Source organism: Temnothorax longispinosus, chromosome 10, assembly GCF_030848805.1.
Source record: "Temnothorax longispinosus isolate EJ_2023e chromosome 10, Tlon_JGU_v1, whole genome shotgun sequence".
NCBI classification, from domain to species: domain Eukaryota; kingdom Metazoa; phylum Arthropoda; class Insecta; order Hymenoptera; family Formicidae; genus Temnothorax; species Temnothorax longispinosus.
This window is the reverse complement of record NC_092367.1, coordinates 10,271,112-10,293,846: the sequence shown is the minus strand read 5'-3', so window position 1 is coordinate 10,293,846 and position 22,735 is coordinate 10,271,112. Positions and strand designations below refer to the sequence as shown.

The 22,735-nt window shown below is 43.2% G+C and overlaps 1 protein-coding gene across 1 annotated transcript; it reads left to right on the top strand.

Moving 5' to 3' along the window:
• Positions 1-16,980: 16,980 nt before the first annotated feature.
• Positions 16,981-21,509, top strand: LOC139820407 (uncharacterized). The gene is made up of 2 exons (XM_071790642.1): positions 16,981-18,643; positions 18,724-21,509. Exons 1-2 carry the CDS (start codon positions 16,981-16,983, stop codon positions 21,507-21,509), a joined length of 4,449 nt encoding a protein of 1,482 aa, XP_071646743.1.
• The last annotated feature ends 1,226 nt before the right edge of the window (positions 21,510-22,735 follow it).

Below are 22,735 nucleotides of genomic sequence, written 5' to 3'. Positions count from 1 at the left end.
CGCGTAGCAACGATCTCACAGAACGACACGTGGCAGAAAATATACTCGCCGCGAAAGCGCGAAAACGTGTTACCACGAACGATTCGACTTTCGGAGAGAGAGAGCTGCGGCTACAGCCATCTGGGCGGCCATGAAGGCTAAAACGAAATTCGGTATGGGTTTGAAAACTAAGAAAAAGAAGAAGACCAAGCGAATACTTCCGGTAGCGAAACGCGGCGGTATCCTACTGATCCTGCCGTTATTAGGGGTTCTCGGCTCGTTGATCGGCGGAGCGCGGGAGTCGCAAAGGTCGTGAATAATAACAAAGCCGCGCGACGTCAGATGAAAGAGATGCAACGTCACAATCGCGCCATGGAAGGTCACGGACTTTATCTCGCTTCGTACAAACGCGGACGGGGAGTCTCAAGAAAAAAAAACGTCGAAGAAACGCTAAAAATCCCCAAGGGTGTAACCACCAATGTACAACTGCAACAGTTGGCAAAACGTATGCGCATTCCATATTTTAGAAGTATTTTCATGCGCGACTCGCTACCGATCGGCGGTATACGTCAAAACCAGAGCAATATCGTGAATTTGGATAATACTGAGGGACCGGGTACTCACTGGGTGGCGTACGCGAAGAGGGGAGATCGTGCCATATATTTCGACAGTTTTGGCAATCTTCGACCACCGAGAGAATTGGCGCAGTATCTAAAGAACAATTTAATAGAGTACAATCGCATGCCTTATCAGCGATACGATCAGAGCAATTGCGGACAACTGTGTCTGAGTTTTCTACAGTCGGTTGACAATCAATTTAAAGACCGGCGTTACGCTGTTTAATCTCAGTATTTATTCAAACATGTCACTGACATTTACGCTCACCGGCAAGAGCAGCATCCTCGCGGTAAGCTACTTTCCCGCCGTGGATTTGAGCGATGGCGATTACGAGCTCGGTCTAATAGATTTTGAAACCTATCACACGATACCGAATGTAAATTCGTCGAACAATAAATTCTACTATGACGACGACGACGACAAGGAGATTACCATTCCCGAAGGATCGTACAAACTGCGTGATATAGACATGTATCTGAAACGCGCTCTTTTATGGGACCAATCCAATAATGTGTCGACAAACGAAGATGAACCGCACCCATTGATTATTATTCGTGCTAATAACAATACGATGAAGAGCGAGATCAAGTGCGCTTATCGGATAAATTTTACAAAACCGAACAACATTGGATCGCTGCTGGGATTTTCAGCGAATCGCGTGCTGGAGTCGCGACAATGGCACAAATCGAATGTTCCGCTAAATATCATCAACGTAAACATTATTCGCATAGAGTGTAACGTGACCGCGGGTGCGTACAGCAGCGACAAGTACGTGCACACGATACACGAGTTTTCACCGAGCGTGCCACCAGGATATAAGATATCGGAAACGCCAGCACAGATTATTTACCTTCCGATCATCGTACGGAGCATTTCGGACTTGACGCTTCGCGTCGTGGATCAGGACGGTCGATTGATTGATTTTCGCGGAGAAGAGATCACCGTTAGACTGCATGTACGAAGACGACAGCAATAACGTGAGATGCTCGTACTGAACAAAGCTGAGCAGGTGCAACAGACGAGAAACAAAATTAGAGAGACGATCCGATCGCCAAAGAAAAAACTCACTGCGTCGAACGTTGAATTTTTGAAATTATTGGGTTTTGTCTTACAAAATGGCTAATATCTTAAAGATTGGAGGTGAACCGATCTTTGACGACAGCGTCGTCAAGATTGAAACACACACGTACAGTCCGTACGCCAACACAACGTTTGGACATAACGATGAGATAAGAATACCCATATAACAGCAAGATTTATACACGTTGCCGTGCGAGAGCTTTCTCTACGTTGAAGGAAGATTGACGATAAAGAGAAAAAATGACGAGTCTGTGGCAACGCTTGCGAATAATTGCGTGGCGTTCATGTTTGATAAAATTCGATATGAGCTCAATGGCGTGGAGATTGATCGCAACAGAAACGTTGGTATAACCAGTACCATTAAGAACTATGTATCGTTTACAAATGACAAAGCAAAAATTATGCAAAATGCTGGATGGGACATTTTATCCCCGGAAGGATATTTCAACTTTTGCGTACCGCTCAACACATTGTTGGACTTTTGCGAGGATTACAAACGCGTGGTTGTTACGCTCGTCACGAATTAATTTTGATACGAGCGCGCAGCGATAACAATTGCATTGTAGGAAATCCGGCGACGAAGCCGGAAATTGAATTGTTTAAAATACAGTGGCGAATGCTTCACGTCACATTAAACGAGATCAATAAGCTATCCATGCTACGGGCCTTGGAAAGCGGGCGATATCTTAGTGTTAGTTTCCGTTCGTGGGATCTGCACGAGTACCCCATGTTGCAGAACACGACCAAGCATTAGTGGGCCGTCAAAACGGCGACTCAGCTGGAGAAGCCGCGGTACGTTATCTTTGCGCTGCAGACCGGGCGCAAGAATATCATGTCGCAAGATGTTAGCGTATTCGATGACTGTAACTTGACCAACGTGAAACTTTATCTAAACTCTGAATTTTATCCGTACGATAACATGAATCTGAATTTTGGCAAAAATCGATACGCCGTCCTTTTCGATATGTATGCGCGTTTTCGTAAAGCTTATTACGGATGCGACTACTTGGATACGTTTTGCACCGTGGTTACATTCCTGACAAAAGGACCTTTTGTTGTCATTGATTGCTCGCGACAAAACGAATCTGTCAAGAGCGCCACCGTGGATGTGCGAATAGAATTTGACTGTAAAGAGAATGTACCGGCAAATACTACCGCCTATTGTCTCATCTTGCATAATCGCGTAATCGAATACTGTCCGTTGTCGAACATAGTGCGCAAAATCATGTAAATTGCAATATCAGCAGATATTGCAATATAAGCAGATATTACAATATAAGCAGATATTATAATATAAGACACTGAAGTACTGCGATAAGATACAGATTGCTCCATCGTTTCGTCATGATCGTACCGACGTTTGTCGATCTGCAAGGATTTACCGTCGGGATGAAAATTGTCGTGAAAGAGGTGGCGGTTCTGAGAAACGGAACCGTTTTGGCGCATTACATTTTTACATGTCCCATGCCATGGAATCTCCTCATGAAATCCGACAAGTCATGCGCTTCCTGGTTGATTGCAAATCACCATGGACTACAATGGGAGGATGGAAACATGCCGTACAGCATGGGGAAACATCTAATTACATCGGCCGTACTTGAAGAGGGCAACGAGACATCGACTCTTGTGTACGTCAAGGGATGCCAGAAACGAGAATGGCTGGTGGATCTGCTTGAGAATAAAGCGAGAAAAAATTTAAAAATTGAAACTTTGGATGCAGATTACGAAGATATCAAATCTTTAAATAATCTAGGTGTTACCAATACTGTAAGATACGGAAAACATGTTAAGAATTGCGCATTACAAAATGTATTAAAAATATTAAACTGGTGGTCGCGACACTAGAAAAAATTATAATTTTTTTGAAATAAACTATATATGTATATATAAATGTTTTATTTTTCTTTTCCTACACAGTTTGTAGTATAATATAGATGTTTTAGTTGTTTAAAAGCTGTTCAAAAGCTGTTTTAGCTGTTCAAAAACTGCTTTAAAAATGTTTCAGTTGTTTGATAGCTATTTTTAAAGATGTTTTAGTTTTTAGTTGTTTAAAAGATGTTTTAAAGATGTTTTTTAGTTGTTTTTAAAGACGTTTGATAGCGGTTCAATAGCAATTATACAGATCAAATCATCGAAAGTCAATGGCGCAATGTCGTTTTCAAAAACATACGTGCCTCGCGGTGACTTCATCGCACACGTGCAAAACTGCACATTGTAGATTTTTCGGAAGGCGTAAATGTATGGATGCTGAGATCATGGTGAAATTAGATATGATAAACAAGCGATGTGACAATAGTGAGATGTAGGATGAATTTGATGGTACGCTCAGTAGTCGAGGACTGGAAGTAAGAGTCGGTTGGCGTGTTTGTCTTGTCGAAAAATTTCAAGTGTTGCGACTGTTTGTACTGTCTGCACTGTGTGATTTTAACAGTAGTACCGTGTATTGCGCTTTTTAAGGCATACAACGTTCTGTAAAATGGATTTCGAAGAATTGCAGTTTGAAAGAGAAGAAAGAATGGAAGTTGAACCAAACGTTGAAGAAATGGAAGTGCCTGAAGAAATGGAAGTGAATGACGAGGAAGGAATGGAAATTAATAATGACGCAATATTGTCAGACGATTCGTGTTATAATAGTGAAATGTCTGATGAGGATATTCCGGACGAAATTTTCAGAGTGTTGAATCAAGCAGAAGTAAATGCGTTAAATCCTCTGACAAAGATGTGCTGCACATACTGTTATTTCACTCCAGGACATATGAAGTTTTGTGCGTCATGCATTGTGAGATTACACGGATTGTTCTCGATGTTTTACGTTGTTCGCAGACATGACACATGTCCGTATATCCTCATGGATGGTCTCTTTTGTTCATTTTGTGGAGACCCGTTATATCTTATTTCACCGTGTAATCTGTGTCCTATGTGTGTTTTTGTGTAAATTTTAACTGTGTAAATAGCCTGCAGTATTTTAGTGTATACATATTATTGTGTAAATTAAGAGACTATGGCCTGTATTCTGAAGGTGACTGACTCAAGAGCCAGGGGTTTTTGGTTCAAATCCCGCGGTGGTAAGCGAATTTTTTATGTATATTATAAATTTATTTAAACGCGATCGTGAGCAAGAACGGGGGCCGGAAGTTGGAAGCGAGAACACGAACGGGGGAGAAAGACCTCGCGAACGAGAAGACGCGCGCGACCGGGGGACGGGGGAAACATCTACGAGGGAGAGATAACGCGAGCGGGAGCGTGCCGTGTGACGTGACGCGAACCAGCGCGGCCGTTGCACGCGGACTCCGCGGCGCGGCGAAACGCGAACGCGGGTCCCCTCACCCCGCGGACCCCTCCTCCGCAGCGCCGGAAAAACGCGGTACCATCCTCCTCCTCCCACGCGACGTCGGAAAACGCGGTACCCCCCTCCCCCGCGACGCCCGAAAAACGCGGTTTCCTCCCTCCCTTTCCCCCGCGGCGTTCGAAAACGTGGTACCCCCTCCCCCTATCCCGCGACGCCCAAAAAACGCGGTTCCCCCCTCCTCCTCCCCCGCGGCGCCCGAAAAACGCGGTCCCCTTTTTCCCTCCCCCGCGACGCTCAAAAACGCGGTACCCTTCTCTCCCCGCCACCGCAACGCCCGAAAACGCGGTACCTCCTTCTCGCCCCTCATCCCCCCTCGGAGCTCCCTAGTTAGAATGCCCATAGCTTAACACGTCTCGCTTGTGACGTCAGGGTTCGTAGGACGAGAGTGTGACAGAAAAGTAAAATTCTCCCTGACGTCAACGCTTGACTTAATCACTCTTTGAAGAGTCGCCGAAACTTGCCCATTTGTCTAATTGTGTCGATGTATGTATCCTCTGTTTGTCTCATTTGAATGTTGTTGTGTTTTGCGTTATTCGTTGTTAGCGAGCTCCGTCGAATTTGATAAACGGTAACGCGCGTGCGCGAAAGAATTCAATATCGATCTGTATGGATAGATCCATATGGGAGCTAGATCAGGAAATTGGGGGGGACGCGGACGGTCCGCGCGCTGCCGTTTGGAAGCAAGGAAGGACACTTCCCTTTCGTCTGTTGAAGCGGCTAATCGAGGAATAATATAAAATATAGAGATTGTGAGATTTTGTAAATTTATATAAAGTGTAAAATATTCTGTAAAACTTAATTGTGATTGAGAGAGAGAGAGAGAGAGAGAGAAGACAGCTCCATTAGAGAAGCCTGTATCGTGAGTCAAAATAAATTGTATTTTTTTGCCTCAAGCAGTTATTTTAGAATAGCAGTTTTGCAAATCCATTTATCCTTGGATCCTCCGACAGAACTCTCCTTGTGTTGTCTCATAATAAATTGCTCAAAATCTTAGCCAATTACGGAGGTTTAGGAGAATATGAGTTTTTAAGTTCTCATAAAACTAACTGTCGGCATTATTCATGAAATTAAATATTAAATTCTGTCAAAAGAATAACGCCGGTCTCAATATACATGTTGCCATGCTATCTTTTACAGTGTACAGTGCGCGCGCACTATCTGTCACTTACTACATTTACGCGAGCGTTACTTCTGTAGTAACTTATACGATAATTCCTCCACGTAAACGAGTGAATTATCGTAAGTTGCTACAGAAGTAACGCTCGCGTAAACATAGTAATGATTACGACTGTCGTTACATATCTCCGACCTGTTGATATTTTGCCTCTTGTGACACTTACATTCTAATTTCGTAGCACTTCAATCCTTGCGTGACGCGATCAAAATTCGGAATTAAACGACCGTAGTATTTAACGATGAGAGACCACGGTGTTACGCGCGAACGCGATATGTAATTCTAGGTTATAACTGACTGACAGCGCGCTGTCCGCGCGAATGCACTGAGCGACGAGCGCACACGTACGCGTATATGCTGTTTCTTTTCAGTATAGCAACATTATCATGGAGGGGACCCGGAGAGACGCTCGAGATGTTCTCAAACGCCATCTATCGAGGCAAAAACAACCGTATGGCGACGACGACGACGACGACGTTTTTTAATTGTATAAAAGTGTTAAAATTTCTTCGTGGTTAGGCTTTAAAACATAATGTAACGCACAAAGCAATTTCCAGACTTATTGAAAGGTTTAAAAGAAAATCACGAATGTTTTGCCAATGATTCAGAATCTAGATTTCCTGTCAGTGCACGAACACCGTTGAAAACAGAAACAAAATTAATTTAAAAAATTGTTGAGCCTGGCTATTACATTCATATAGGATTGCAAAATCAATTATTAAAAATTGCTTTTGAATATTTGAAAACCTTACATTTTTTTAAATTATTAATAAACATTGATGGATTATCTCTGTTTAGAGGTTCGCCTGATCAAGTGTATCCTATATTATGCACTGTAGTATCCGTTCCAGAATTGCGTAAACAAGTATTTCCTGCAGGAATTTATTACGGTAAAAAAAAACCTGTAAATTTAGAAGATTATTTAACAGATTTTATAACTGAAATTAATAGTCTCCATGAGAATGGCCTTCATTTTGTGAATCATACTGCACAGTTAGATGGTGTTTATTTTGTTTGCGATGCTCCAGCGAAAAGTTATATTATGGGGACCGTATCACATACAGAAATTTATTCCTGCACTAGGTGTACTGTTCGAGGTGTCACCTCAGACAATCGACGGATTTTCATTAATTTAGTGAGTCCTGCTCGCACTTCTAAAGATTTTCTACAAAAGAGAGACCCGAATTTTCGCCGTCGAGATACTCCTTTTATTAATATCGCGGATTTAGATTTTGTAAAGCATTATATTCTCAATTATTTACACCTGCAATGTCTTGGCATAATGCGTTCAATGATAGTGAATATGTGGTACCAGGGAGCAATTCCTTATAGACTTTCGGCTGCACAAGTTGAATTGGTGTCAAATCTTCTTGTTCAGTTTCAAAGGTATATTCATGTAGAGTTTGCAAGAAAATTTAGAGAACTCTACATTGTTTTACGGTAGAAAGAAACGGAATTTAGATTATTTCTTTTATGTATAGAACCAATTGTTCTCAAGAATGTTTAGAGTAAAGAAAAATATGTTCATTTCTTGGAATTTCATTTTGTAATGAGAATTTTATTAAACGCGAATTTTTGTAAAAAGCAGGAATTTCGTCAATTTGCTAAAAATCTTTTAAAACATTTTGTTCAGTCAACTGTATTATTATACGATCAAAATTTTATTTCTCACAATTTTTATAACAACATTCACATAGTTGACGATGTAGATTATTTTGTCGACAAATTAAATGATTTCTCCTTGGATACGATATCTGCATTTCCTTTTGAAAATTATATGCAAAACATTAAAAGAAAAGTCAGAAGATGCAATAAGCCACTTGAACAAATAGGTCGACGAATTGGAGAAATAATGTTGTTTGAGTCGGATTATTTAAGGAAAAAACGCCAAGATAAACAATTTCCAAGTTTTCTAAATCCCCATAATGAGGGTCCTTTGTTACCAGCTTGTACGCGTCAGTATTGTGGTGTTGCTCTTCCAAAATTCAAAATAATAAACAAAAGCCCTAATAATTGCTATGGTACTGCTGCCGGACCATTATTCAAATTGAGAATATAGCTTTTTGTGAGCGTTTGCAAGTTCCAGTTGTTATCGGTAAAGAATTTATTAATAAATGCGACTTCTACACTATAACTTCTGAGAGTTCCCGCGTAGGTGTATTTAAAGTTAACAAATTATCAAATCTTAAAATGTGGCCATTGTCAGAAATTACGACAAAATACGTACAGTTACCGTACAAAACTGGTTACGTTGTACTGTCAATTGCTTCCTCATAGAGGAAGCTTTGTTTTCGTAAATTCGTATATGAACCTTTGATTGCGTATAAAGTTGGCTCTAATTAACCAAATTTAAAAGAATTATATATAAAATAGGGGTAGAAGAAACCAAAGAGAAAAGATTGTTTTTTGAGTTTTTAATGTCAATATGTTCAGAGTGTTTTAAAACGTCGAAATATTGCATTAAAAAAATGTCGGTATGTGTGTATGTATGGCTGTGCCAAATTTACAGAAATTTCTATAATTCTAGAACTGATCAACCAAATCTTAACGAATTATATATGAAATAGGGGTAGAAAAGACTGAAGAATATAATAAAATTAATAAAAATTGTTAATAATAAAGGGGTTACCGATTTCTGTTAAAAAAAGGTTTACCAAAATTTTTTAATTTTAATTCTATTTCATATATAATTCTTTAAGGCCGGTATTCATAGTCGGGTCGGTGTTAGAATTAATAAAAATTGCTAATAATCAAGGGGTTCTTTTTTAATAAAATTTTGAATTTTTGCAGAAATGTTTGTTTATGCTTTAATTTCCGCAAATTTGGGGCTGTTTTTTTTTTTTTAATCAATAGAGTATCATTCAAGGAAGGTCGGTATTGAATTTGGCGATGATCGGTAAAGGGGTTTTTTGCAAGTAGAAACCTTTGCTCACAAAGTTTCCTCTATGAGGAAGCCAAAACAAATAGAGGAAGCTTTGTGAGCAAAGGTTTCTACTTGCACACTTAAAAACTATGAGGAAGCAATGTGCAGGTTTCTACTTGCACACTTTACTTTTTTACATTGTGATACGCTTTAATTAAGATCTTATATATTCTACTTTAATCTATTTTTTTTCATTTGGTATTGTATTTTATATATGAGTCATCGTTGTATGTGACAATAAGGAACACATTACAGGTACAAATAATTCACTTGTAATCATACAATATAAGTTATATACTTGTTTAATTAGGTCACAAACGTGATTATTTTAAACCTTATTGAGGAAGAGTAAATTCATCAAATTATAAATATATATTAGTTGCTTAATTTTGTTTAATCAACATTTATGGATTTATAATAACAAAATTTTACTCAAAATACAATCAAACAAAGAAAATTAGTTTTAATGAATTTAAAAATTAAGATTAATGTAATTAAAGACTATTAATTCTATATTAAAACTAGAATTCTTAAATTATATTTTAGTTTTTTATTGTATAAAATATAATATTACAGAATACCGATCAGAATGTTGTTTATCCAATAAGTATATGAAATTATAAAATTTTACAAGTGTTCTGTTTCTAATATTTTTGCAGAAATAACGAATTATAAGAAGCGATTCAATTAATTTGGATACAATTATAAAATATCAAACATGAATGATAACATTTTTTGCGAAAAATCAGTATCTTCTGGAAAAATGCATACTGATGATGATGTGGCAAAATAGTCAATTGTCCACTTTGAAACAGACAAAGAAGAAGATGTTGAAAGTTTTAACGATCTTATTCCGTCTTCGTGGATTACGACGACGGGGACATTATGTTGGTATCCTATGACTGAACATCAAGCGACTGTATAGAAATTAGTAAAACAGTGTGCAATGGCTAATTCGGAGTGGAATTGTTTTTCCATCAAGACAATAAAAGAAGACATTGGTAAATTTTACATTAAGATAATTTTTCATGCATAATTTGTTTTTTTTTTCACAGTTTACAATTCTTACTCTTACATTTGGATTTTATGACTTTTGCAAGAAAGTATGATCAGGGAATGAAAATGCTGGTCAAATTTTCCAAAAATCCTAATGCCACGCTATACTCATTGTCAGATATTGAAGAAAAAAAGAAAGAAAAACGATTGAGAAAACCGATTAAGTATTTTGACGATAATTCTGACAATGAAAACAATAACACGAAAGGACGAAATATATCGTTCATACCACCACTACCAAAATTAGCGAATGCGAGCAATTCGGCGCAGGCAAGTGAGCCTGTCAAAGTGAATAAAATGATAAGACCGTCATGTGTAGATAAAGCTTCATCATCTTCAGATAATAATGTAAAAAAGTCAATTTATGTCACACATGAGATAAATGTCTCTCGTGAAAAATCAAAGAACAAGAAGTACATGAAATGTAAAGGAGTAAAACCTCTACAAGAGACATCTTTTTTTATGGAAATGTGCAAGTCTGCAGCAATTACTTCAGACAAAATATTAAGTTCTCAAGAATGTTAAGTGATAAAGGCAACATTATGCTCCACAATTGATCCGAAATGTACTTCTGCCAAAGAAGGGGAAGAATCAGCCACATTAGAATCTCTTGAAGATGCAATTAGCAATCTGAAAGGTATGTTGAAAATATTGTCGTTTATGTATTATAATGAAAAGTTTTACTATTGCATGTTGCTTATCAAATGAGAGATATACATGAAAATAAAAAACTCTTAGGCCGCTATTTATAGTCGGACATTATATTTAAGATCGTCTCAAATTTATTTTAAAATTCATCTTGAGATGTTTTATAACCAATAAAATCACCCGTATAGCATCTGAAGATGAACTTAAGATACTCTTTAATATAAGATCCAATTATAAAAACCTGCCTTTTAATGTTGATTGTAACCAAAGTTGATTATTTTATAATCTTGTTTGTTAATAGACTAGAACTAAGTACAAACTCTTTGGATGATAAAATAAATACACAAAAAATATTCTGATTTAGAGAATATATATTTTTGACATTTTAAAATATGATTAATCTTAAAATCGTTATTAAAATTTTATAATAGAAATAACGTTTAATAAAGATTTTTTGTTTAATCAAAACAATATAAAATAACAAATAAGCAACTTAATCGACAGACTGGCAATATATAACATCTCTTCAATGGTCACATCAAAAATTTTTCAATGGTCACATCGAAGAGATGTTATATATTGCCAGTCTGTCGATTAAGTTGCTTATTTGTTATTCTATACACTGGCGAAGAAAATTCATTATTTTGTTCAAAACAATATAGTTAGAGAAAATAGAATTAAATACCAAGAATATTAACATTCTTTATTATATATGAGACAATGATTGTGTTAATTTGATTATCGTCTTGATTGAAAACTGATTTTCTTTCTGTGTACAAATAATAGAATATTTTTTTATTAAAAGTATTATTCTGTTATTCTTTATTCAATATCATTTGCTTTCCATTAAGGAAGAAAATCTCCGTTCAACATTATATAATCTCATTTTAAAATTAAGTTTATTTTATTATGCCAAGAATAATTATATTTAAAGATGATTTTTGGATAATGTTCTTTTTTTGTGTATGCAAATTAATATTAGTTTTTGATTGTTTTTGATTGTAGCTTTTTATTGTTTATTTAAAAGCAGCAAATGGGTATTATTGAAATATGTCTATATTTTTGTATATATTTAACACATTTTTAAATTATTTATTTTAACACTAATACTATTACTATTTTAAGACATAATTTCTAAGAGCAAGTGTTTGAGTCTTAGAACGTATAAATGGAAAGGGAATTGGGCATCGAACCTGAGGCCTAACATGGTGCGAGAGAGAAACATGATTGTACGAGAGAGAAAGGTAGTGGTGGTACTATCGCCCGCAATGCGCATGTTTGCGTTATATGCGCGTGGTTATCTATTGTTTAGCAAAAAACCAATGGCGACGCAAACATGCACATTGCGGGCAATAGTATCACCATTATCATACCTTCCTTTCTCGCACCAACCACGTCACTTTCTCGCACCATGTTGGATACAGCTCGTTCCATGGGAGATATAGGCAATTTCCCTTATCCAAGTATATATGTTCTAAATTTTGAGTGAAGCTGATTTGGATCGCTCCGGAAGCAATTTTATTAATGTCATAAGCCTCTATTGGCCAATTACAGGGCTTGATAGCCAGGTTAGAACACTCTATTAATCGGTTCCGGAGCAATCCGAACCTGCTTTACTCGAAAGCGCTATAAGACAAAATTATTAATTTAATAAACGATATATAGGCTCTCCAGACTAATCAAAGGAAGTAGATGAGGCAATCGGAGCCTCGCGCGGTAATCAATGCGCAGACAAATTATAATAATAAATGAGTATATTAATCGTACGTTTCGACACCCTATTCGTGTCTTCTTCAGCGTGAATAATTAAGTTACATAAATTCATGACGATACAGATTACATGGATAAACAAAGTATAGCGCAGTCAATAAGCAAAATACCGTGGATTAAAATCGTACGGATGTACCGTCGTCGTAAGCCCAGACAAACCGATATGCATCTGCTCCGCATCCATCGCATCTTAGAAAGCTCGCCAGGTTGGAAGACCGGGGAGGTAGGGAAGATACGAATGCCCTACCTATATCAAACCGAGTCGCAATATGATAAGGACGTTATTTAACCGTGTTAATAGGCGAATAATAAGTTACTTACGGAGCAATTACAGATCAGGATGTCACATTGTAATAACGAGCCTGTCACTCTGAAACGTCGCGAGTGAGTGAGGCATTGGTGGGAAGGTTAACATAATAAAGGCCATATGTATACACCGGAGGTGGGGATAACAATTCACAAACGGCTGTTTTAAATTTTTGCTAATCTCTCGATCACACTCAAATAAGTATCCGGCAGACCTTCCGTGTCCGTCTGCATATTCAAACCATTTGCCTGCCTCTTTATGCATATCATCTCCGAAATCAATCGTTTGTAATAATAGGATTCACTGTCTAATATTTCAACATTGTTCCAATCAAAATTGTGATTTAATTCTAATCGATGCTCCGTTATGACAGACTGATTCGGTGTGTTCCAATTAATATGATTCTGATGCTTCTTAATTCTTGTTTGCATTTGCCTACTCGTTTGGCCCACATATGAAGCATCACAATCATTGCAATTGATTTTATATACTACATTGCATTTTTTGGATCGCGGGAGGCTATCTTTGTGAGGTTTGATGAATGCACGCATCTTGTTTAAGCTGTAATAAGATAGCCTCACTTTCAAATCCCTTGTGATGTTCTTAAATTTTTCTGTTATCGTAGGGATGTAAGGTATGGTGAAAAAAGGAACAACCTCCTCATCATCCTGTCTCACAATCACATTAGAGCCTCTGTTAAACAATAGCTTAAGACGTTCACGTAATATTTTAAAAATAAATCCCAATGGATAGCAATTATTAAGTAAGATTTCAATGACCAGTCTGAAATTTTTTGCGTGCAAGGAAGGATGAGATAATAAAAATGCCCTGTCTATTAAGCTTATGACCGTGCCTCTTTTTTGGCAAACCGGATGCTGCGACATAAAATTTAGGTACCTGCCGGAAAAGGTTGGTTTATGGAACCAATCAAAAGTTAGAAGACACGAATAGGGTGTCGAAACGTACGATTAATATACTCATTTATTATTATAATTTGTCTGCGCATTGATTACCGCGCGAGGCTCCGATTGCCTCATCTACTTCCTTTGATTAGTCTAGAGAGCCTATATATCGTTTAATTTAATTTACGCAGGCTGAAAAATGCGTTGTTCTTTCTTTCAAAGTATTAAATATTATTATGGACCGCAAGCGGTCAAATTTTTCAAGCTCTGGATCAAGTATAATAAGGTCATTATCAAGTGTAATCTTAGAATTGAATTTTTGCGTAAATGCATTGGTTACGACGTTATACCTTCGCACATCTCGAACTGCTGTAAGAACTTGGAGAACTCTTTGTTTAGTCACAGGGCAATGGGTAAATATAAATATTGTAAGCACCGTTTCACCAGACAACTTTTACATATTGAACTTAGTGACTCATATTGTTATGTCAGGTTTGCACACACACAAATTTTTAAAATTTCGAGGTCGTTATATGGAGACATGCCGATGTCCGTTTGCAATTCATTTTTCAATAGACAACGTGGACCTATGCACTCGTTCTTTATTAGTCAACGGGCCAGGATGTATAAGAAGTTTGAGTTGCTTGTCTCGAGATTCAATGACCAGGCTAGAAATATAAATCCGATTAAATATTATTGCAGTCTTCCACCCACACAGCAATACATGAAAGTCTCCTTCGTACCTCCTCACACTCCTCTGGACCATTCCTTGATAGAGGTGGAAGTCAAGCCTGAATCGTTTAATGGAACTCAATCATCGATAAACAAAATTAACGACAAGTGGTTGATTAATTTATCATCCACGGAGATACCTAGAGACATTCAATGTTTAATACAGCTGAGGGATAATTTTAGCCTTCCTGCAGCAAAGTCCTCGAATCTTACGTCGGAATTTATTAAGAGCATCAAAAATAATGTAAAAAAGTTTCCACTTGCAACACAGGCCGCAGTGAGGAATCGAGTGGCACCTATCATCAACAATATTCCGAATTATTCAATCCCTAGAAATAACTTTAATAATAACATCTATAAATTAGTGTCCACAATTAAAAAATTTCTTAACGACAACACCAATTTAATTTTCACAAGGGCTGATAAGGGGACTGTAACAGTTGCGCTCGACAAAGACAAATACATCGTTGCAATTGAAACATTATTAAATGATAAAGACACTTACTTAACCATTAAGACAGACCCCACTAAAATATTTTGTTACCGGAACAAAAAAAGCACAGTAACAACTGTGCCGCAATTAACACGTAGAACTACGTCTATTAGAATAGAACATAACCAACGAAGAGCGAAAACATTTAGCAACCAACGAAGAGGTCGCACTATCCAAAATTCCCAATATTGAAAAATTTTCGAAAAATCGATGAAGTATCAAGAGAACATAACCAAAGATGAGCGAAAACATTTAGCTTACATCGAAATCTTTCAAAAACTATATGTTTGGCGCTCATCAAACTGTAGATAGATGCATGTATCATACTCATTAGTTTAGTTTCGTTCTTACTCGTTGTACATAGTAGTCTTTGCATACCTAGTATTAAGTATTTCGGTGACTCGCGCGAAACGTCGGCGGATCGCGATCGACGCGGAATCGATATTTGCGCGACTCACCAATCGGTGCTGCCCTCGCTCACCCCACGAGGGCACCCGCCTGAAGAACAAGTACTCGCTCGCGACACTGTTCCAGCGCCGCGAGCACTCAGCACTCATCGTTACGACGTCTCGGAGCACAGAGGCTCTCGCTAATATTCGGAGTCGCGAGATCACCAGCCCGCTCCCTGATAGTGCGATCGCCTACTTTCTCGGCCTGCTTGTTTGCTGCCTTTCTCTGCTTCCTCCTGCTTGCTTGCTGCCTGCCTTGACTTGCTTGCTGCCTGCCTTGCATTTGCCTTGCTTGCTGCCCTGCTTGCGCTGCTGCACGAGCCCGATCGTGACCGAGAGACGAAGCATCCAGGAGTCGACGGCACAACGAACGATGAGTCGCATTTGCTTAACTTAATTCGCTTTGGGGAAACTTTACACACACCCCTGGTCCTTCGAGCTTCGCTTTATCGCAAATCCGGGTACGGCTCTACCGCCCCCCGAGCATCTGGTCCTTCGAGCCGGATAGTCATATCTTCGCGATTAGTCTATTGCCGCCGCCCTTTCGCGTGTCCTTTCATTGTTGTAAGTCACCGAATCTTGTGTTCTGTAACGCGTAGTGCAATAGCGCGTGGCCTTGCGGGTCTCGCAGGATCTCCCGTTTCGCAACGCTCGCTTCGCGAAGGGAATACTCGCGTAGCATCGCGCAATCGGCCATTAGCCATCTGTAATTTACGCGCATTCGCTGATTATTTGTTCTCGCATTAACGAGGTGCAACGCTCGGCGTGCTGACAACTCGTGTCTCGCGCGGTATCTCTCGTGCAACGCTCGCTTCGCAACGGGAATACGCGCGCGAACTTCGTCATAGCACGGGCCGCAGCCGTTAGTCGCCTTAAAATCGATTCCGCGCTCGACGCGGTAATTAGTCGCCATATAATTGGCTAGATCGTAACCGAAATATTCGGTCGAATATCCGAGTATTCCGGGCCAGCGATACTTTCGCATCATAGACAGCGGCCGTGGCCTTCGATCACGGGCCGGTCACGTGCGCATTGTTTTTCCGTATAGTTTCGGGCATCGCTCGTGTTTTCGTCGTTGCGAGGTGACGTACAGCCCGACCCAACACTTGTATTATCCCGACATTCGTGATCCGTGCGAGAGTACCATCGCTCGAGAATATTATTGTCGTCGATCGAGAATATTTGCCTTTCGAGTTTCTGCGACGCGTGTCCTGACGTCCGCGAGTCGGATTGCATCATTGTTTATCGCGCTAATCCGACGGCTGGTATTCTCCACGTTCAACTCGAGGAATATTACCGAGAATATTTCCTCGTGATTTTGCGCGAGCATCGAACGGAGCAGTCCGTTATCCCTCACCTTGGCGACCTGACTTTCGTGTTTGTTTTCGCCGGGTTTCGATATTGTTGGTTCGAGTTGCCTTCGCCTCCGATTACCTATTTGCCGTCTTTCCTTTGCTCTTAGCTTCGTCTGTCTGTTGTGGACGACCCCTTTGTTACATTATGTCGAAAAACGCATATGCTCGTCGCGAAGTATGCAATCGGCGTATGCGAGAAATACACGACCTCTCCCTACAAGCCGCGACCGACGCGGCAATCCGAGCGACCTTCCTCGCTCGCTACTCGAGCGTAGCAAAGATCGCGGACGATTTTGAGGCCACCCACCTGAAGGTCATCCAAGAAGCGGCGGATTTCGATGTCGAGGACGAAATCCGAGCCAGTTTCGATAAAATGCATTACGCCGTAAAGAGTCGCTATCATCATGAAACGGGCGCGCCACTCGGAGGCGCGCCGGCACCGCCCTCGTGTCAGGCCTCGGTGGTCAAGTTGCCTAAGATCCCGCTACCGCAGTTTTCCGGCGACCTCACGTTGTGGCCTTCCTTCATCGCGTTGTTCAACGCGTCGATACACAACCAGCAGATTTCCGCGATAGAGAAATACCAGTATCTGCTAGCCTCGCTCAAGGGGGAACCACTCAACGTGGTGAAAAACCTGCCGTTTTCCGAGGAGTACTATCTGATCGCTTACGACTCGCTGGTAGATCGATACCGGAATAAGAGAAAGTTAGCGGACCATCACTTGAATTCGATAATCGAGGCAAAGCCATTGAAGGCGGAGTCGGCCGAGGCTCTTCACCACTTATTAGATACGTTTACCGAGAACACGCGCGCACTCGCATTGATGAAGTTCCCTACCGATTCATGGGACTTTATCCTACTGAAGTTTTTGTTAGACAAGCTTCCTCGTTCCCTTCGGGAAAAATTCGAGTCTGCTCACCGGGCTGAGGAGATACCGCGATATACTCAACTCACGAAATTTCTAGCGGAACATTGTCAGGTTCTCGAGGCCGTCGCGGGCCCGTCCTCCAAAATCAAGTCCACGCCGGTCTCTTCGTTCGTGACTAACACGGCCGATCGCCCCGTTTGTAAAGAGCCTCACTACGTGTCGAAGTGCGCCCAGTTTTTGAAACTCTCGCCGAGAGAGAGGCAGGCTAAGGCCCGCGACTTAAAATTGTGCCTCAATTGCCTGCGCTCAGGGCATGGCATGAAAAATTGTCCTTCCGCATGGACATGTCGGTCCTGCGGAACAAAGCATCATACGCTTCTGCATTACGAGCAGAGCTCCAATACTACTTCTAAGACCGAACCCATTAGCGCGACTCCTGCCGAACCGGACGCCGTACCCGCTCCTCAGTCGGAGGATGCGCCGATTGTAACAATGACTAGCCTAGCCAATAGAATCGTCCTCCTGTCCACCGTACGAGCCGAGGCGATAGACGCGCGTGGCAATGCGTTCCTCGTACGCATATTGTTGGACAGCGCGAGTCAGGCCAATTTCATTACCGAGGGCTGCCTTCGGAAGGGCGGCTTTCGTCGCACCAAACACAGTGCAACCGTGTTGGCGATAAACGAAGCTAGGGCGGCCACGACGAGGGGCCTCACCTCCCTCGTGATCCGCGCGCGCAGTCGCGACGACACTCGGTTCTCGATAGAGGCTACGGTCCTCCCGCGCATAACCTCGCCGCTGCCTAATGACAAGGTGGAGGTCCAATCGTGGAAACACTTGAAGGGATTGCCGCTCGCGGATCCCGAATATTACGTGCCCGGCAGTGTTGACATCCTCTTAGGGGCGGACTCGTTTGTGTCGATACTACGGGATGGCCGTCGTAAGGGGGAAAAGGGAGAACCCGACGCCTTCAATTCAGTCTTCGGATGGGTCCTGACGGGCGCGGTATCCCCGTCCAAGCAACACCCCTGCGGTCATTCGCGACTACGCTCGAGTCGATCGAGACATCAGTGGGTCGCTTTTGGCAATTGGAGGAGGTGCCGGAGGACGCTTCTTGTTCGGACGAGGATCGACGCTGCAAGGAGATCTTCGCCCAGACCACGTATCGTGACCTCTCGGGTCGTTTCGTGGTCTCGTACCCGTTCGTGTCGGATCCTCCTACATTCGTCGGCTCGCGCTCCATAGCGGTTAGTCGTCTCCGCGCACTAGAACGTCGATTTAAATCTGATCCGGAGTTCAGAGTTGGTTACAATAGTTTCATGCAGGACTATCTCGATAGCGGACACATGGAGGTAATTCGCAATCCATTCCCGTCGGATGGCCACATTTATTATTTACCGCACCACGGTGTATATAAACTCGATAGCACTACCATTAAGTTGCGGGTAGTGTTTAACGCGTCTTTGCGCTGCCCGAACGGTCTGTCGATCAACGACACCCTGCTCAGCGGTCCGAAGCTGCAGCAAGACCTGCTCGCCATCCTGCTTAGGTTCCGCGCCGAAGCGATCGCTCTAACCGCGGACGTGAAGCAGATGTTTCGCCAGATTTGGATAAGCCCGGAGCAATGCGACTACCAACGTATCGTCTGGCGCTTCTCGGAGTCGGACCCCATCCTTGACTATCTCCTCAAAACCGTTACGTTCGGCTTTACCGCCTCCCCGTTCTTGGCGATCTATTGTTTGCTCCAGTTAGCTCATCAATACCGCGAGAAATATCCTCTAGCGTTCGCAGCCCTACTCGAGGCGCTGTATGTGGATGACGTCGTGACTAGCGTTCGTACGGTGGAACAGGCTCGGGCACTCCGCGACCAATTGCTATCGCTTCTCCGAAGCGCCGGCTTCGAGTTTAGAAAGTGGTCGAGCAGCCATCCTGCCGCGCTGGAGGGCCTCGACACGCAGTTATGTAGCCAATCAATGTTAGATTTTGAGTCAAGCGAGGATCAATCTCAGAAGATATTGGGCCTTCGGTGGCACTCACAATCTGACAGTTTCGGGTTTCAAGTTAACGCGTTGGATCGTGAGTGCACCAAACGCACTATATTATCGGAAGTAGCGCGCATCTTCGACCCCTTGGGTTTTCTGGCCCCACTCACCTTTACCGCGAAGTGCTTAATTCAGCGTCTGTGGACCCTTAAATTAGATTGGGATGATGAGCCACCGATGGACATTTGTCGCAGTTGGAACCGTTTCCAGACGGAGCTCGGCGTGTTATCCTCCCTTCGCGTTCCTCGCGCGTTTAACTCGTGCCAGGTAGTTCGTTGCGAGCTCCACGGGTTCTGCGATGCCAGCGAGCTGGGGTACGGAGCCGTGATTTATCTGCGAATCGTTACGCGCGACGGCGTCGTGGTCCGCTTACTGTGCGCCAAGTCTAAGGTCGCCCCGCTTCGCCCCCTCACCATTCCCCGTCTGGAGCTCTGCGCGGCTCTGCTCTTGTCCAGATTAATCGCGTACGTCCGGCGCATCCTCCGCGGACACATTGACATTGACGACGAGTATGCTTGGACGGATTCCGAGGTCGCCCGGGCCTGGATCCGCTCAGCACCACAACGGTGGAAGACCTTTGTTAGAAATCGCGTTGCCCTCATTCAGGACAACGTGCCGGTCTCAGCTTGGGGCCACGTCGACACGGAGTCCAATCCGGCGGATCATTGCTCCCGAGGACTTTACCCTCGTGATCTGGTGGCCAGTTCGATGTGGTGGGCGGGCCCTGAGTGGCTTGTTCGCTTCGAACCCCGAGTTGAACCTTCCCACAGTTCGGAAACCCCTCCGACCGAGGAGAAAATCGTATTGCTCGTGGCGCTCGATCCGCCTGACGCGGTACATTCATTGCTAGAAAGATTCTCTTCAATCGAGAAAATTTGTCGAATTATAGCATACATTCTTAGGTTTGTAAATCACTTCCGTGCAAAATCGGCTCTCACGACTTTGGCCATAGATGAGCTCGAACTGCATTCCGCGTTACTAGTAGTTGTAAAGAGTGTACAGGCGGATGCTTTCCGCGATGAGATCGATCGTCTTCAAAGCGGGAGAAGGCTCCCCAAGCCCCTTCTCAAGCTCGCTCCCTTCCTTGATCCTGTGGGTATGCTCAGGATGGGCGGCAGGCTTGCTAAATCCGGATTGACATTCGAGAACAAGCACCCTGCCTTACTGCCCAGTAAACATAGGCTCACGGATCTCGTTATCGAACATGTGCACCGCACGAACCTGCACCCTGGTCGGCGCACGCTGCAATACCTGCTCACGCAACATTATTGGGTCCTTGGGGTGCATCGCGCTATCCAACGCGTACTCTCGAGATGTCATCGATGTTTCCGCGTAAATCCACACCCTTCCCAGCCTCTCATGGCGGATCTACCGGCCGATAGGGTCCGACGGGCCAAGCCATTTTCGATCAGCGGCGTTGACTTCGCGGGACCGTTCAACATAGTTACGCGACGAGCCCGGGGAGTCTCCTCCTTCAAAGTATACGCGTGCCTTTTCGTATGCTTTTCGGTTAAGGCGGTGCACCTGGAAGCCGCCTTCTCGTTGTCCACGGACTCCTTCCTCGCTGCGCTGCGACGCTTTGTGGCCCGACGCGGACGCTGCTCGCTTCTCTATAGCGACTGCGGCACGAATTTTGTAGGGGCCGCGCGGGAGCTAGAAAGCCGCATGAGCCTCGCAGCGGAGCGAGAGAAGATCAAGTGGTCCTTTAATCCTCCCTCAGCGCCCCACTTTGGGGGCCTCTGGGAGGCGGGAGTCGACTTTTAAAACCCACCTACGGCGGACCGTGGGTGATCAAGTCCTCTCAATAGAGGAATTCACGACGGTCCTCGCGCAGGTCGAGGACGTCTTGAATTCCAGACCCCTCTGCCCGATGAGCACCGACCCTGCCGACCTCGAAGTCCTATCACCGGGTCACTTCCTTACGATGGAACCGCTCGTCTCCGTTCCCACTCAAGACGTGACTCCGTTACCGATGAATCGTCTGAGTCGATGGCAACTCGTCCAACGAATACACCAGGACTTCTGGAAGCGCTGGCATCAGGAGTATCTCCATACGCTGCAACAGCGTCCCAAATGGTGGACTTCCGTCAACCCGCTCGGTATCGGTGCGTTGGTCCTCCTCAAGGACGCCAACATGCCTCCTCTGCGTTGGAGGCGAGGACGAGTGGAGGCGCTGCATCCGGGCAGCGACGGCGTCCCGCGTGTCGCCACGGTGCGGGTGGCGGACGGCACGATCACGCGTCCCCTAGTGAAGCTGTGCCCCCTGCCGATGGGCCCTGCTCTACAGGCGACCGACTCAGATCGCTAGTAAAATACAACTCGTTGTATTTTGGTGGGCGGTATGTTTGGCGCTCACCAAACTGTAGATAGATGCATGTATCATACTCATTAGTTTAGTCTCGTTCTTACTCGTTGTACATAGTAGTCTTCGCATACCTAGTATTAAGTATTTCGGTGACTCGCGCGAAACGTCGACGAATCGCGATCGACGCGGAATCGATATTTGCGCGACTCACCAATCGGTGCTGCCTTCGCTCACCCCACGAGGGCACCCGCCTGAAGAACAAGTACTCGCTCGCGACACTGTTCCAGCGCCGCGAGCACTCAGCACTCATCGTTACGACGTCTCGGAGCACAGAGGCTCTCGCTAATATTCGGAGTCGCGAGATCACCAGCCCGCTCCCTGATAGTGCGATCGCCTACTTTCTCGGCCTGCTTGTTTGCTGCCTTTCTCTGCTTCCTCCTGCTTGCTTGCTGCCTGCCTTGACTTGCTTGCTGCCTGCCTTGCATTTGCCTTGCTTGCTGCCCTGCTTGCGCTGCTGCACGAGCCCGATCGTGACCGAGAGACGAAGCATCCAGGAGTCGACGGCACAACGAACGGTGAGTCGCATTTGCTTAACTTAATTCGCTTTGGGGAGACTTTACACACACCCCTGGTCCTTCGAGCTTCGCTTTATCGCAAATCCGGGTACGGGCTGGTGATCTCGCGA